The 16,828-nt window shown below is 47.9% G+C and overlaps 1 protein-coding gene across 3 annotated transcripts; it reads right to left on the bottom strand.

The window, feature by feature from the left end:
• Window positions 1–4,851: 4,851 nt before the first annotated feature.
• LOC110090687 (cell surface glycoprotein MUC18) lies at window positions 4,852–16,217 on the bottom strand. Of its 3 annotated transcripts, none has more exons than XM_072980361.2 (8): window positions 16,077–16,217; window positions 15,713–15,946; window positions 13,762–13,889; window positions 12,153–12,354; window positions 10,395–10,537; window positions 8,873–9,038; window positions 8,098–8,227; window positions 4,852–7,065 (listed from the first exon to the last, which is right to left on the bottom strand). In XM_072980361.2, the coding sequence occupies exons 2-8, from the start codon at window positions 15,789–15,791 to the stop codon at window positions 6,975–6,977; spliced, it is 939 nt and encodes a 312-aa protein (XP_072836462.2). In that variant the 5' UTR covers window positions 15,792–15,946; window positions 16,077–16,217; the 3' UTR covers window positions 4,852–6,974. The 3 variants fall into 3 exon arrangements, with proteins under 3 accessions (XP_072836462.2, XP_072836463.2, XP_078236443.1); XM_072980362.2 differs by having other exon boundaries at window positions 16,047–16,204; XM_078380317.1 differs by having other exon boundaries at window positions 15,713–16,204.
• Between the last annotated feature and the right edge of the window lie 611 nt (window positions 16,218–16,828).

The raw sequence follows: 16,828 nt of genomic DNA, 5'->3' as shown, positions 1-16,828 counted from the left end.
GGGACAGTGGGCTTTAGGATTATGGACTGAAGGAGCACACCCTTCACATTAAAAGAAAGAGGACCCACTGTAAAGATTTCAGCATCCCTCTTGGATCGGCTGCAGGTAGAGAGGGAGTAGCTTTTTGTTTTCTGGCTCATTAGGCCAAGGGCTAAGCATCTCCAAGACAGGATGAGAAATAAAAACCTGGGAAAGAAGTCAGCAGTTCACTGAAGGCGTCAACCTCACCTACAGCCTTTCTTTCTTTGGTGCCTCTTGGTAAGATGAACCCAAATACAGTGGTGCCTCGCATAGCGAGGTTAATCCGTTCCGGATTAACCTTCGCTATAGCGAAACATCGCTGAACGGGACAGGGAAAGCCATTGGAACGCATTAAACATCGTTTAATGCGTTCCAAAAGGCTCCTTTACTCACCGTTCAGCGAAGTTTCCTATGGCCGTCAGCCATTTTTGCGCCCTCGTTAAGCGAGGGGAGGGCGCGAAAACGCTGCGCGCGGCCATTTTGGGGCTTCCGGTGGCCATTTTGTCTGCCGAACAGCTGATCGTTGGAGCTTCGTTTTGCGAAGATCGGTAAGCGAAACGCTTACCGATCTTCGCAAAGCGAATTTCGCCCTATCTAAAGCTCGTTGAGCGATTGCATTAGCGATCCCAAAAAAGGGATCGCTATGCGATTTCGTCGTTGTACGGTGCTCTCGTTAAGCGAGGCACCACTGTACATGAAAAATCCAGAACAACTCACCTTTCCCCCTCCCCAGGTGTGGAGCTGGTATGGCTCCTGGGAGTAGCACCACCTGGTGGAGGGACGTGGGGGAATACTTTCCCCCATCAAACCCAGGATCTCACCCGAACCCCGAGTTGCTTCCCGGATAAGGTGAAACCGGTCAGCCATCAGAGCGGCTTACGAAGCACAGCAACCACAATCATCATCTCACCTAGCATGACAACTGTGTTCCTCACCTGTAATTTGTAGTAGAAGGGCAGTGTGCACACACACACACCCCAGCATTAACTGGAGGATCTTTCTCTTTTGCGATGATGATGGAACCACACCCTCTTAGAATGCATTGCCGTTTTACAATCTCATCTTGAATGCACCCAAGAGAAAATTGAGCTTCCCTCTCCATCTCTTCCTGCTCAAATCTGCCCCTCTTTCTCCTGCAAGCTGATAATTTTACATGTTTTGGGAAGAACCAGAACTGGGCAGATTATTATTATTTTTTAAAAGACAAAGATGCATTGAAGAGATGCAAGCTTTACCAATTGAATATCTGTGGGTAGTACAGCTGGCAGAAATGCAGGAGCCTAGGAGTAGAAGGACATGTGGCAAAACTCACCGAAAACACCCACTCTTTCCCATTGGCTGTTGAAAGAAAAATCCTAGGTCTTTCAACCCGTAAATGTCCTGCCCTAAATTGCAGGCGAGGTCTGTCGCAGTGCCAGGTCTGCTCCTTAGCAGAAGCTCTGCTCTCCTCCTTTTGCAGTCACAGACACCAAATTTCATGGCAATCATCAAATCTCAGTAGCTCATAAGCCTGCGATGCATGCATTACATCCTATGTTAACTTTTATAACTCTCTCTATAAACAGCTCCCCCACCCAAAATGGGAGGGGGAGAGTGGCAAGGGGACACCTACTGTATCCCTGTAAAATCTGAGTTCATTGTTTTAAAAATTGTTTTACAAGCAACCAGGGTGGGGTGCGGTAGGGGGGGGGATCTGCAGCGCTCCCACAATATTGGGAGTGTCTCTTGTTACACTTCCTGCCTTGGGATTCGAAGACGAGAGGAACTGCGTGCTTGTGTAATGCAAGGTAGCAGATACCCAGGGATGTAGGACTTGTTGTCAAATCAGACTTAAGTTGCACCAGTGGCTTGACTCAGTCCCCCCCCCCCCCAATGATTTGGACTTGAGTCACCACCCATCCCTCCCTTTTTTTCTGGAGGGGAAAAAAAGCTTGTACTTAAAAGGGACTTGGTACCAAAGATGTGCCCCTTTACGGATTGCTGCCTTGTTGTGGCAAAGGGACTTTAGTAATTCAGAGAAGCTATGGGCTATGCCATGCAGGGACACCCAAGACGGACAGACCATCATGGAGAGCTCTGACTGATTGGTTCAAAATTTGAACTGATTGGTTCAAAATTGGGAAAGAAGTACGACAAGGCTGCATATTGTACCCCTGCGTATTTAACTTATATGCAGAATACATCATGCGAAAGGCAGGACTGGAGGAATCCCACGCCAGAATTAAGATTGCCGGAAGAAATATCAACAACCTCAGATATGCAGATGATACCACTCTGATGGCAGAAAGTGAGGAGGAATTAAAGAACCTTGTAATGAGGGTGAAAGAGGAGAGCACAAAAATGGTCTGAAGCTCAACATCAAAAAAAAAAAAAAAAAAAAAAACTATGATCATGGCCACTGGTCCCATCACCTCCTGGCAAATAGAAGGGGAAGATATGGAGGCAGTGACAGATTTTACTTTCTTGGGCTCCATGATCACTGCAGATGGGGACAGCAGCCACGAAATTAAAAAGACTCCTGCTTCTTGGGAGGAAAGTGATGACAAACCTCGACAGCATCTTAAAAAGCAAAGACATCACCTTGCTGACAAAAGTCCGCATAGTCAAAGCTATGGTTTTTCCTGTTGTGATGTATGGAAGTGAGAGCTGGACCATAAAGAAGGCTGACTGCTGAAGAATTGGTGCTTTTAAATTGTGGTGCTGGGGGAGGCTCTTGAGAGTCCCCTGAACTGCAAGGAGAACAAACCTATCAGTTCTGAAGGAAATCAATCCTGAGAGCTCCCTGGAAGGACAGATCCTTAAGCTGAGGCTCCAGTACTTTGGCCATGTCATGAGAAGAGAAGACTCCCTGGAAAAGCCCCTGATGTTGGGAAAGTGTGAAGGCAAGAGGAGAAGGGGACGACAGAGGACGAGATGGTTGGACAGGGTCATCGAAGCGACCAACACGAATCTGACCCAACTCCAGCAGACAGTGGAAGGCAGGAGGGCCTGGCGTGCTCTGGTCCATGGGGTCACGAAGAGTCGGACACGACTTAATGACTAAACAACAACAACAAACCAAAGACATGGACTTGGGACTTGGTACCAAAGACATGCCAACATCCTTGCAGATGCCTGAACCACCAGGTAGCCTCTTCTGAAGTGGATGGGAAGCTTGATGCCTTCCTATAAAGATTTATCCAGAATGTCAAGCCAGAGTCAGATTAAAGGCTCTTAAACAGCTGCCCTGCAGGCCAGAAATTGGCAGGAGAAGCATTACCCTTCCTTTTACCTCAGCAATGAGAGAGGTGGCACTTATTTTTCTTTCTATCATTTCAAGAGGAGTCGAATTAATGCCCTGTTGCTGTTGAATAATACATGGGACTCGCTTGTGGTGCGGAAAGGTGACTCACAAGTTTTATGAAGTTGGCTCGGGAGACAACGCGATTGTCGTTAGGGTACGTCACCCACTGGGACCGCTGCTGTCCTTCCAAACCAGTACTGGACACGGGACAAGGAGACACCGTTGCTGTACACGGAGCCGGTTCATTTGGACAGTTAAAAAAACAACAACTCCGAGATCCCTTTTCCCCAAAGATACAATGGAGAAAAAAGGGACTCCTCACGGATCATTTCGCACCAGGCTAAATGTAGCGGTAGCTGCAGGTAAGCACAAAAGACTGGCTGCAGGTAAGACTCCAAACGCATCCTCGTCGAATATCCTTCAGCTACATCTCCCATCAGCCCTAACTAACAGCATAGCCAGTGATGAAGGATGCTGGGACCTACAGCCTGAGGTCCTCCAGGCAGATCCACTTCGCTCACCCCTGCATCCCCCCATCTTATCCATCCTCTTTTCTCCGGTAATCGACAGCCGCTGGTTTTTGCGTGATGTAGAGGCCCTGCCTCTGACATATACATAGACAGAAGGGATGATGGGGCTTTTATTAGGGCTTAATATCCAAGAGAGGCCTTTTATGGCTCCGGTTTCAGGAGAAGAGGGGCTGGCGTTTCAGGGCCTGTCGCTGGCTTGGGTTGGTTTATCTCTCTCTTGGGCACCATCGAGCACGCCGGTGATAAAAGGGAAAAGGAAAAAAAAACCCTCTGATGCCGCATGCTTTGAACAGCCACCGTTGCAAGATTTTGCTATTTTTTATTTGGATGAAAAGATATGCTGGAGAGGGGGGACGTTTAAACTACACAGCGGAGACAGAGATGATATATATATATACTTGCACCTCCTTCCACCATCACCCTTACCCCATGCGCTGGCATGCAAATCAGAGAGCCACGGAAATGCAAGGTCTTTTCGCTGCTCCCTAGCCTTACAGCGAGTCCAGGAGCTGCAGAAAGCGGGTCTGAGTTTTGGTGCAGGATTCCCGGAGCAGCTCGGCCCTAGGGAGGCCTCAGAGAGAGAGCCCATGCCACCGGACTGCATTCCCAAGAACAACACAAAGCCACAGGAGTGGTAGCTGTCGATGATTTCAAGGGCTTTGCAGTGGGAGGGAGGCAGCCTAAGAATCCTTAGGGTCTTTTCTGGCATGAGGGCTGGACTTATGATTTAGGAATTCTGCATCGGGAGGGTTAAAATACAGTTGAAGAGCATTTGACCAATACAAAAGCACAAGTGGGGATTGCAGCGATGACAGCAACTTAAGAATCATGGGGGGGGGGACCGTCTCCCTTGTATTCTTTTAGGATTTCAGAAGGGAAAAGGTTCACCCTTTTAACAAAAGGGATGTTCCACGTACTGGTTGCAAACTTTGCAGGATGTTCTTGTTTTACTGCCAGTTGTCTTCTGCTACCAAACACACACACAGAGAAAGAGAGAGAAAAACACACCAGAGGGAATAAAGGTTTTTCATTTATTTTTAAATTCCTGCAAAGCATCAGAACATGTGGGGGTTCTGTGCTCGGCCTTCAGCCTTTGCCTGACAGCACATGGAGCCCAAAAGACAGCATCAGTTTGAATAGAAAAGGGTTGATACAGCTTTCATGAAATGCAGAGGCCAAAAAAGCAAAAGGCCAGAAGAACATTATTTCAGCCTTGCAAAGGGAAGTGGAGAAAGGCATGTAAATGGCTAACTCACTGGAAGAGGATTCACATACACATACCGACAAGCTCACTGTCATTCCCCAAGAACCCCATCTTCCCATTTTAAAAAAATAAAATAAAGCAACGAACACTTCCCAACTTATATACACACAAGAAACCCATCACTGTACAACGGAGGTTGCTCTATCATCCTGCAGGCAGAAGAAGCTGGATCCTGAAGTTGTTTAAAAAATAAAAAAGAAATCCATTTCATGGGAACAGGGAGAAGAAGGGAAAAGATTCATCATCACACCTGCAAGAGGTGCTCTGGTGTCTTCCCACTGGTCATCCCACAACCGGGGAAAAAACGGAAAAAATGGCGAAGTGAAACTGCTCTCCTGCTCTGAACCATGGTTCTGACAACAACATTATGGTTTTTGAAAGGATATAGGGCCCTGTGCTGTTTTGAGCCACTGCCAGGCTGCCTTTTAAGCCCAAAGAAACGTGGACTGGCTCATGTTCACCCAAAATGCGACTTCCCCAAACTCGGCCTTTTGGTCTAAAGATCTAAATCCCTCTCTCGGCTCTCCTCAAGGTGTTCCCAAATAAGGGTGCAGGCGCGCAGGGGCGGGTGTTTGCGACGGCATCACCTACTGTGCCCCCATCTTTGTGTGACCCAATACAAACGTTCAAAAATAGAAGCCCTTCGGCATCCTTAATAGTTCTGGAGAACCAGGAAGGTTGACGGGGAAAGGTTATCGTACAGCAGCAGCCCCGAACGTGGCGCAAAATGAGACGAATATTTCGGCAGGCGGATTCTGCCCACCCCCACCGGCCAACAAAAAGCAAGTGGATCTGATTCATGGGGGTCCAATCCCCTTATTTCTTTTGTGCAGGTCATTGGTAGCATGGTAAGTCTTTGCTCCTGCTCAACACCAGGGAAAAAGAGTGCTTCATGTCCATAGCCCTAAGCATATACTACCTACTTGGGGTGTGTGTTTGTGTTTGTGTGTGTGTATGCTCAGGAAATACATGAGAAGACCAGAAATGATATGGCAACTCCTACCTGCTTTCTGTTGTTGCATTAATTATTAGCCCTAAAGGGTAATTTGAACACAGGATGCTGTCGAACCTTCCCCCCCCATGCCCTTTCCTGTAATGGAAATTGTGTCTCAGGTTGTGGGAATATTTCTGAATATATTTTTTTTCCAACAGTTCTGGGAGAAGACAATGTAAATGCTCACTTCCGGTAGGGCACCATTGTCTGATGCTAACTAAGATGGAGCAAACACCCCGAGGAAACAGAAAGCATCCTCAGGGGAATTATCCTGGTGGCTTTTGGCCCCCAACAAGGAGAGAACCAGCTTCTGAGTTCCTTGAAAACTCTGGCTGCATTAGCCATATGGAACTATATGGGGTAGAATATATATATTCATTACATCGGAGAACGCAGAAGCAGCCATTTTGACCAAGAACCAGAAAGCAAAGATCCCAATTCGGTATAAACAGGACACCTTTATTAGCCCAAACTTTTTTTTTTTTAAGAGAGAGAAAATGGTGTGCAAAGCTGGCAGGGTCACGACCCCTTCATCGAAGGTGACAAGACATCCTGAGGAAGAGGCTGTGAACCAAACATCCATTGGGTGGATGCCAGCGTGTACATGTGTTTTCGCTGGTCTAATAAAGGCATCATGTGGAGATGTAATTTACACATGGAAGTTACCACAGGCTTTCAAGGAAGAGTCAATATAAGAGCCTCAGTCACCCTAGATGGAGTGCTCTATCTACTCGTAGAGGTTCTGTGAGAATTCTGAATTCGGAAACGTTCAGGAAAGGCCAAGTCTTCTCCCTCTTGGACTGGGGAACCACGAAAACAAAACAGAAAGGAGAAAGAAATGGGTTCCCGTCCCCTGTAACTCTATTGACCTATTTCCCCTCCTTACATCACGAGGGGGTGCGTGTCGGCCACGACCGAAGGCACAGAGTCCAGGCTGCCTTTGTAGATAGGGGTGCGCTGGCCGGCGTCTTCCCTGCAGAGAGAGGGAGAGAGAGAAAGAGAGAGAGAGGTGTGAATACTATTCAGGGTTTATTTTATTCCCCGCCCCCCCATTACCTGATCAATGCAGGAACTAAAAAATACTGGATTTAAATTAGCCAAGTGTCTGGGTATAGGGGAATAAAATATACGGGGTGATATACTAGACTTTATCCACACATCACATTTCTCATTAGACATCCTCGAGAGACTATGGTAACATGCTCTGTATGGAGGGCTTCGAACAGCGTCTAGCGTGGCTGAGAAGGCCAATTCGAGAATGACCATCCCATCCACACTGAAGACAAATACAATCTGTACCCTGTCCAGCTCCCTGATTTTGCTGATTTCAGGGCTGCCTCTTTGCCTCGGCCTGCTGAACAAGGGTCTCTTCAAATTGGGAGAGGCCATGATGCATTGTCTGCCTCCAGGCTGAACACTCAGAGGTCAAGGTTTCCCATCTGTTGAGGTCCATTCCTAAGGCCTTCAGATCCCGCTTGCAACTGTCCTTGTATCGCAGCTGTGGTCTCCCTCTGGGGCGATTTCCCTGCACTAATTCTCCATACAGGAGATCTTTTGCAATCCCACCATCAGCCATTCTCACGACATGCCCGAGCCAACGTAGACGTCGCTGTTTCCGTAATGTATACATTACTGCATCACATGAACCAATTGAAAATAAATGCTTATGGACAGCCTTGAATAAAGAGCAAGAATGGATGTTATATCTGGAGAAAACCCTCTGCTTTTTAGGCAAAATCGCTTACACAGACTACCGTTTCAGATTTTGAGATTTGAAAAGAGAAATTGCAGCCCATCTAGTTCAATGAGCTGACCTAACATCAAAAAACCCAAATCAGGGATCTTAGAAGTATTTTTATTACTATTATTGCAAGTTCCAGAACTTCCAGCTCCTGGCTGGGGATTCTGGGAGTTTCAGTCCCCCTTCCCAAAAAGGAATGCTTCTCGCCTCCGCCACATCCTTATGCCACGGCCCCCCCCTTCCCACCAAGACCAAGGCACTCACTGGGCTGCTTTCTTCTTGGCCCGGCGACGCGGGATCACGAAGGCAATGACCATGATCACCAACACCAGCAGCACGGCCGGCAAAGCCACCACCAGGGCCAGCATTGGAGTGCTAAGGGACATCACAGAATCTGGAAGGCACCGGTTGAAAGCAAAGGGTCAAACCGGACATGAAGGAGAATGCAAACAGATACGGATTTCCAGTGATTAACCTGTTCCTTCGCCCCCCACAAATAGGATTTCTTCAGAGATTATGTTTCCAGCAAGCAGGCTTGTAAATTAAGCCAGCGTTTACTGCCAATGACCAATCACAGAACGGCGCACGCTAAATGCAAGGTACGTGGGTGAGGAAATTCACTTGCTACGCCCAATGTCTTTCGACACTCCAGAGAGCACTTCTTCTAAAAAGTAAGGAGCGCATCCTCTAATCTGACAAGGTGTTAACCTATATCATGGGGCAGAGTCCAACACAGCTAAACATCATTACACTACTTCTTCCAGAAGAGGGCAGCAACACACATGCACACTCATGGACACACTCCCCCTTTCTCCGTCACAAACACACAGAGGTTGACTTTCATGCAAACATTAACAGCGTTATTTGTAATGGCAGAAAGCGGTTGTAGGGCCAAAGCAGGAAAGGGGTCCCAGGTGTGGGGAGGGGCTCCCGGGCGAAAGCCAAAAAGGGAGTCCTGTGCGGTTTCTTTCAGTGCCCAGGCTTTGCCGTCCAGACTCAGGCAGAGCGGAGTCGGAGGGTGCCTGCAAAGGGTTCTCACCAAAAGTAAATGCGCGCTTGCTCCCCTCCACAAAGAGGTGGATCGATTTGTTCTTGGACAGCTGGGGCAAAGTGGGGTGCTGGGCCTGGCAAACGTAAGTCCCCTCTTGCTCTCGGGTCACCTTGGTGAGAGTTAAGGCATCAGACGCCACGATCCAGTCTTCCCCCTGACGTCGTGGGAGAGAAGAGCTGTTAGAATGCCAGGTTTTAAAGGCAAGCCTTCGCCGGAAGCAGCTTCTACTCCTGGACCTAGTTCCAGGGTTGCAACACAAGGAGCCAACAGGCTTGTGACGGCAGAGGTCAATGTGGAAAAAGCATAAGTCTAAATCCTAGTTGTAACATGTTTAAACTGAACCGCTAGTATCCTGTTGCACTATGGACTGCAGAAGTGCTGTCACGTAAGCGCTCTTGCAGGTTCTCCGTCGTATGCCCGGTCTCGCGCTGGTTGCGAGACTGGCTGCACAACCTGTAGTGTGATCTGTTGTATAGCAGGGGATCTGCTAGAGCTGGGTAAAGTTTAGGTAATTTCCGTTACTGAATGCTAGGCAACGTGACTGACTTTATTTCAGGTATTTATCATCACATCTATATTCCGCCTTTCCTCCAGTGACCTTCAGGCAGCCGACGTGGCTCTCCGCCACCCTCAGAAATGTGTATTTGTGTCACAAAACTGATTGGGGAGGGAGGGGCCTTCAAGAGTGAATCAAGAGAATCAAAATGGAGTAATTAACTCTTTTCCCCATTTAGCCATCTTTTTCTTCCAACTCTTCTGCCCCTCCCCGCATCATTTTAGCATGATTTTATCTCTCAGCCAGGTTAAGAGATTGTAAGTAAAACAAGAAGAGATGAAAATGGCTTTGGGACAAGCCTAGAAGACGACATCAGAAACATTATTTCAGTTTTAAAAAAATCAGAACAACCCTAAGAGTGAATGAGAAACATAGAGATGAGTAGAGATGTGGAACAACCCACCGGTTCAGCGGCTCATGTTCATTGATCGCCCAAATAGGTTTCAGCACTTCCCCGCCTCCTCCAGCAGGCGCCCACTAAGGGGCAGCATCCAGAGGAGGAAGGGCAGGGAAGCTCTGAGTGGGCGCCCGCTGGAGGAGGCAGGGCTGGGAAGGGCCAAACACTTGTTCGGCTGATAAACGAACCAGAACGAACCGCCGAACTGGCAGCACATGCCCAACTCTAACCAGGAAGCATCTTCCCTTACAAAAGAACTAGCTTTGCTCTTTTAAAAAATGGGCAAACAGTTAGCGTAGCACTAATGAAAAAAAAATATGTGGACAGTTTGCACCTTTGAGGTAAAATCTCAAGTCCCAGCAGCTAAGAGCCATGTATTGCTATATTAAACAGAAATGTGAAGGACACGAGGCCATCTACTTCATGATGGACTCTCTTTTCTTTTCCTAGAGCTTCGACACGTGAATTCTTTGGCCCGGCTGGCAGGGGATCCTGGGAGTTGTAGTCCAAAACAAACTAATTTCCCCAGACTCTGTCCTTCCCTCTCACCCTCTTACCTCTCGGGTCCACTCGTAAAGTGGGGGCTGTGAGGCATCTGCTAAGCACCGGAGCTCCAGATTTTTGCCTGCAAGTATGGTGATGGAATTCCCGACTGTCCCGCACCAGGTATTGGCCTGGCTGAGGTAGACACTACGCAGATCTGAGGAAAGAGAGAGAAAGAATATGTACTGTATCCATGCCATCCCCTAATTTTTGGCAATGAAATCCTGCCTTGGAAGCTAAAGGCAACTGTATGTGACAAATATATGTAGTTTTTGAACTCGCTTCATTATCAACTCTGCCCTTTCCACAATCGTGAGGACTGGGTTTCGTGCTGCAAACACCACCCAGTGAACTACAGCTCCCACGATGCGCAGGGAAGAGGAAATCATGAGGCAACCTGTTTAAATCTGTAGCAGAGATGGCTCCCAAGAAAAGCTTCAAACCACCACCTCCTGAATGTTTTCCAGATGCACTGCACTACAGTTCCCATCACTTACTATTCCGGCTGAGGTAGCATGGGACTTGAAATCCATCCCATCGAGCGACCACTGGTTCGGGAGAAACTTTAGAAGTTCAAATTATGGGAGCAGAAGGTAGCCCTTCCTCATTCCTGACAGAGCAAACCCTGCTCAAAGGGCTGGCATTCAATATGTATGCAATTATCTGCAGCCTGGCAGGGTGTGCAGGAAAATGCAGATTATTGCGACGGAGCGGCTGTCTTTTAAGAGTTCCATCAGGATCGACGCTGGCAGAAGGCACGCACCCAATCTGCAGCGAAATTGGGCAGGTCCACGGTATCAACCTATACTCTATCATGCGTTCACGGACACCACGATCATCGGTCAAACCCAGAAAATTAGAAATATTTTATGGGTTCAAAATGATGTCAAAGAAAGCTGAATGCTGTTTGATTTAAAAAAAAACAGATGGTGAAGCTCACACCTAAATGGAACCCCACTCCTTAATTTTAAATACATGGGGTTCAGGTGGTCAGGACGAGAAACCGACTCGCTGCTGTTGCTCCAAACTAATTTTCTTCCATTATTTATTAACCTGTTTCTTTCATGGATAGCACAGGACACAAATGAGGTGGATCTGCTGCTAAATGTTTATTATTATTCTAAGATTACTAATTATAATCCTATGCTATCAAATCAGTTCTGGCCTCTTCCCCCCCCTCCCAGTTTTCCAGAACTCAGAAGTGGTTTACCCTTCTGTTCCTCTAGGGGGAGCCCCAGGACTGTGCAGCTTGCCCAAGGCTACCCAGGCTAGCTCTTCTTTTTGGAGGCACCGTCAGGAATTGAACCCCCAACCTCTAGCTCCTCCCCAGCTCACTGTGCTATCCAGCCAGCATTATTATTACTGCAGGACAAAAAATCAACATTATTTACTGGAGATTTTCTTTCCAGTTATACCACTCCATCCTTAGTAAACATGATGTATGATTTATTTATATAAATCCACGTTAAATCTCTGTTTTAGTGTTCCTCATCTTTTTAGCCTACATCTTCTATTGCCTGATACAGGGATAGACTTTCTCAATCCTCTCTTCCGGATTAGCCAGATCTGAGATTAGTTGGCTTGTTCAAGGCTACACAGGCTGATTTTTTTCCCAGTCTAATTCTTGACCTCTGGCCCAAAAATTGGGTTCTTGGGTTACCAGGTAACCCAACCCATGCTAGACAGCTTTTCTGTTACAAGCTCCTAGTCCTCATGTACATTATTTCCTCTCTATCAGCCTCTAGTGGCGAGCGGGTGAAAAACTAACGTACATTCCGTTTGCAGGTCCAGCTCATTGGAGAAAGAGGCGTTATCAGTGGAGTTGGAACTGGCACAGCGATAAAGCCCAGTGTGCCAGGACTGCACATCGTTGATGGTCAACAGGAGGCGTCCATCATCATGGCTCACAGCGACATCATAGAACCAACAGCGCAGTTCGGTAGCTTCATTCAAAGTGATCCAGGAATGGAGCCACTGAGGAATGGAGACAAAAAAACACAACTCCCTTTTTTCATCACCCATTGCAGGATATGGCCCGCTGTTGCCCACCTGCAATGCCAACTGGAAAGGGTACAATAAGATATCTTGGGTGTCTGTGTGCATGAAACCCGGGATAGAAAACCCTCTTTTGCTTGTATTTTTTTCTACTGCCTTCTGTATCCGGACATAGTCCAAAATCCTGTTGAGTATTTACACCAGCATAATGCAACCGACGCCAATCATGTTGGAAGATTGCTGCATGTTAAGAAGCGAGTGTGAGCATTTGCTGTTGGACAGCGAGTCATATAACATCAAATGCCAACACCAGCTTCTTAGGAGCTTATCCGGGAAATCTGTACCAAGTGCCTTACAGCAGTGGGCATAGCTAATAGAATTTTGACCAGCTGCAATATCAAGGCTGTCCAGAACTTAGAAAGTTACTTTTTAAAAAGGTAATTGGTTGGTTATATCACCCCACTTCATCCCAGTAAACAACACAAAAAAAACTTTCATAGCTTGGTCCAAAATCCGGAAAACAAACCTCATCTTCTAAATGAACTCCACACCCCCAACTGATTCCGCCTCCACAGAGCAAGTGAAAAATTAGTCGGCATTACTTATTACGCAGAAAAAAAAACAATGTTACAAATGGCCATGTTTTTTTGCAGGAAGATTGTCACTATAGCCTTAATTATGTAAGGTAACATTGTTACAATTAACCCCCCCCCCCTGCAGAATCAATATCCGCTGATTCACTTATCTGCTGGCTGAGAATACTAAATATAACAATATGTATTTCCAGGGTGTAATTCCCAGAACTGGCTACGAGAGGGAGCCAGAGTATCAAATATATAGCATTTATGTGTTTTTCCACATCTGTTTGGGGAGCTTGGAACCGATTCCCCCATGAATAGCAGGGCCCTACTGTATTTTTAACATATCTTTCCCAAGATCCAAGGTGAGGACCTCTCGCATATTGCTCCGATTCAGGAATGATCGTTAAAGTCTCCAGAGACTTTACAGGGTTGTACTACTGATAATTCTGCGTTGTGAAGTTCTTTATAACTTATGGAAACCATTTCCGGGGTTTTCTAGGGAGAAGACACAGATTTACCATCCTCTTCTTCTGAGGACCGCCTGGGACTGTGCAGTTTTCCCTAGGCCACATAAGTTGCCTCCCATCTCAGGAGGCACTGTGAGGAATTGAACTCCCAAACTCTATCTAAAACCACTGAGCTGCCCCACCAGCTATAGGTTGTACCGCCCAGTACCTTTTCGGCACCCTATATACGTATTTGGCAACGCCTCCCCCGCGCCCCCTTTGGATCAAGCTCGCCCACCGGTGAGGCTGGCAGGCAGTGCCCCCTCACGACCCCCCGGGAGTAGGAGAGCGCTTCTTACCTTGCTGTATTTCTGGAAAGTGAAGCCACTTAAATCCTCGCCACCCTCCTCAGACAGACACTCCAGAACAACATTGCTGCCTTCGATAAGGGGGCCTCCCTGGTCAATGAGACGGATGATGGGCGACCCTGAAATTGGAGGTTTGGAAAGCACTTGGAAAGATCAATTTTTTAAAATTTATTTATTTATTTATTTATTTATTTATTTATTTATTTATTTATTTATTTATTTATTTATTTATTTATTTATTTGATTTCTATCCCGCCCTTTTAGACAAAGTCTACTCGGGGCGGGTTCCATTAAACAATGTAAACTAAAACAGTTTAAAACAATTCAAAACAATAGTGATTAGTAATGCTTAGTACTGTAATGCAATTTTACCAATTACAGTACTTTCATGATTTGCACCTGGATGTTCCCAGCTCCCTTCCATTTTATGCATCTCCCCCGCTTTTTTTTTAACAAATGACTTATTTTGTTGTGTGCCTATAAACGTCGGTGCGCCTGCCCCTCTCCCATAAATGATATTTCCTCAACTTGGTCCCCCTCGTTGGAGATGGATTACAAACTCCATCCTCCCCGGCCGAGTTGGGAGAGGCTGCCTTAAATTCTAGCCATGACCTGGTTGCGGTGGTGGGTGGGAATGGGGACTCGAATACAGAGCCTCTTACATGTGACTTTGCTCAGCCCAGTTTGAGAAACACAGGCAAGGGGGGCCTTGAACTCGTAGCTCTCCTGTCTACGAGGGAGACCGAAAGTCAAAGCGTTCTGACAGGCTTGACCCCCAGAATCTCTTTTAGATCCCATTGCTGGTCCTAACTAGAACTGACCCATTAAACTGACCGATGAACAGTGAGCGGATATCTACGTAAATCCTGTTATTTCAACTACCAACTAGATTCAACCCTCAGTGCCCGGACTCCGCAGACATTATCCAATTGTGATTGTCACACAAACTTTGTAAGCTAGCTGACATTTTGTGTGTGTGTGTGTGTGTGTGTGTGCCCCAAATCAGAACCCACTGAAAGGTAAGATATTGAAGTTGTAGTTGTGCCACTTCCAGCCTCTTTGAGCTTCTGAAGCTGAGCGGGGATTCGAACCCGAGACTCCCGAGTCCTAGTTTGTAACTCTTGTCTACTCCATGGTGGGGTCTGAGGCTGGGAGACTTTGCTTCAGCCCATCCGGTGATTTTATGTCTACAGATGGAACGGAGCTGAGGAAACTCCTGAATTTCCAAGTCCCCGGGTTGTAAAAACGCTGCCTTTCAGCAAACGACCAACTCCATTTTAAACCGACTCTCTCTTTTTCCTTTGTTCTATAAGATCTGCCAGCCTAACAGGTCTCCCCACACAGAAACAGGATTACGCCTTCGTGAGGATGAAAAAGACACCTTCCCGGATTCTTCCCACCTGTGCCCTTCGACACAATCCAAACCCTGGCAAGACAAGCTGGAGAAACGGGTTGTGAAAAACTTTGCTAAAATTGCAGCACAGCCGCCTGCTGTGATCAAAGAATGCAGGAAGCTGCCTCGGATTAAGATCAAACCAAACGGCCTATGGAGCCCGATATTCTCTGCCCAGAACTTGCACAAAAATTATGTTTTTGGGATGACAACTCCCCAAAGCTGGCTCATGAATTCTGGCCACTGCCACTCAAAAGTTAGCCTTGCCCACTCCGGGTCTGTTCTGAGTGATGGCAGCAGATTTTATTATTATTTTTCCCCCTTGGTGGGAAAATAAGTTTCACCATAACTCCTTCCAGGATCTTTACCTCCCACGATGGCATTCAGGCCCTTGAGACACCCTAAGCGCACCTTGGCACGGTGGTCTTATCCAAACGAACAGCGCACGGACCAGGCCAGTTTGGAGAGAAGGCGACCCAGGAAGAAAAGCAGCCCAGGGTGACAGGCAAAGGGGAGACCCAGGTAGTTGGGAGGAAGCATCCGACTTACCTGCCCAGGTGAGCGGAGCGGCCAGAGTCAGGCCAAGAGCGAGGAGACACAATCCTGGGGGCAGACCAAACTGCGCCATCTCTCCGCCTTGTCTTGTTAGCTACTCTGCTCGGCTCCTGATAAGCTTTCCTTCCCCCTGAACTTCCTTGTTTGTCCTTCAAGGGCAGAAGGCAGGAAATCCAACACGGAGTTATGTCAACAGCTGGGGGTGGGGGGGGGTGCTGAGTTCACCGCCTGATGGAGCAAAAAAAGGAGAGGAAAATTCACTGGGGCAGCCCCCCAACCTCCCTACCTCTCCTTTTCAGGCCCGCACCCCCCAACTCCGTCCCTCTACCTTCCTCGCCTCCTCCAGCAGCCAGCCCACCTTTTTCTCTCCGAGGCGGGGAGGCGCCTGCCTGCCTGGCCGCCCGGAGTCACTCCGGATGGGGTGGGGACGAGGAGTTAATAGCAAACTAAACCGCAGAGGCTAGTTCGGGGAGAAGAACTCCGTGCGCATCGCTGACAGCCGCGCACAGACCCGCGCACGCCGCGCGCAGGCGGGTCCGGGGCTGCTTCCCACGCCAAATCCTGCCTGCGTGTCGATGGCAGGAAGGACGGCCCTAGGATGGGCCCAAGAAGCCGGCCAGGAGTTTTTACCCAGCCGGCGAGATGACCTTCTTGATCAGCAAGAACACGCGGGTTCAGGAGAACGTCTGAACGCGCCCCGCGCGCGGGTGGGTGCTTGGGGAGGCGCGTTCCCCGGCGCCACAGTCGGTGCGGGTTTTCTCCGCCTCCTCTTGGCAAACGGCAACTTTCCCGACCCACCCAGGGAGGGCAACTGAGGTGGGGAGGGGGACATGGGTTCGGGTTTGCTCTGACACGTGTCAGGCGTCTGCATGGCTTTGCCTGCATGGGTGGCAGGGATCGGGTATGACCCGGCCGTCTTTGTTGCACTTACTCTGAAGTAACTCCCACGGAACACCTACAGGAAACTCCTGCCAGGCGAAGCTCGTAATCTTTATGGTTTCATAAGAGTTATTGTTAGGGCTGCGCCCCGTTCCGACGTTATGACTTTGCAAACCTAGTATACAGTACTGCACTTAAACCCCGCATAAATCAACACACGAATTATTCCTT

The sequence above is a fragment of the Pogona vitticeps genome, chromosome 9, assembly GCF_051106095.1.
Source record: "Pogona vitticeps strain Pit_001003342236 chromosome 9, PviZW2.1, whole genome shotgun sequence".
NCBI classification, from domain to species: domain Eukaryota; kingdom Metazoa; phylum Chordata; class Lepidosauria; order Squamata; family Agamidae; genus Pogona; species Pogona vitticeps.
The sequence above is the reverse complement of the archived record's forward strand: the minus strand, read 5'-3'. Positions and strand labels throughout refer to the sequence as shown.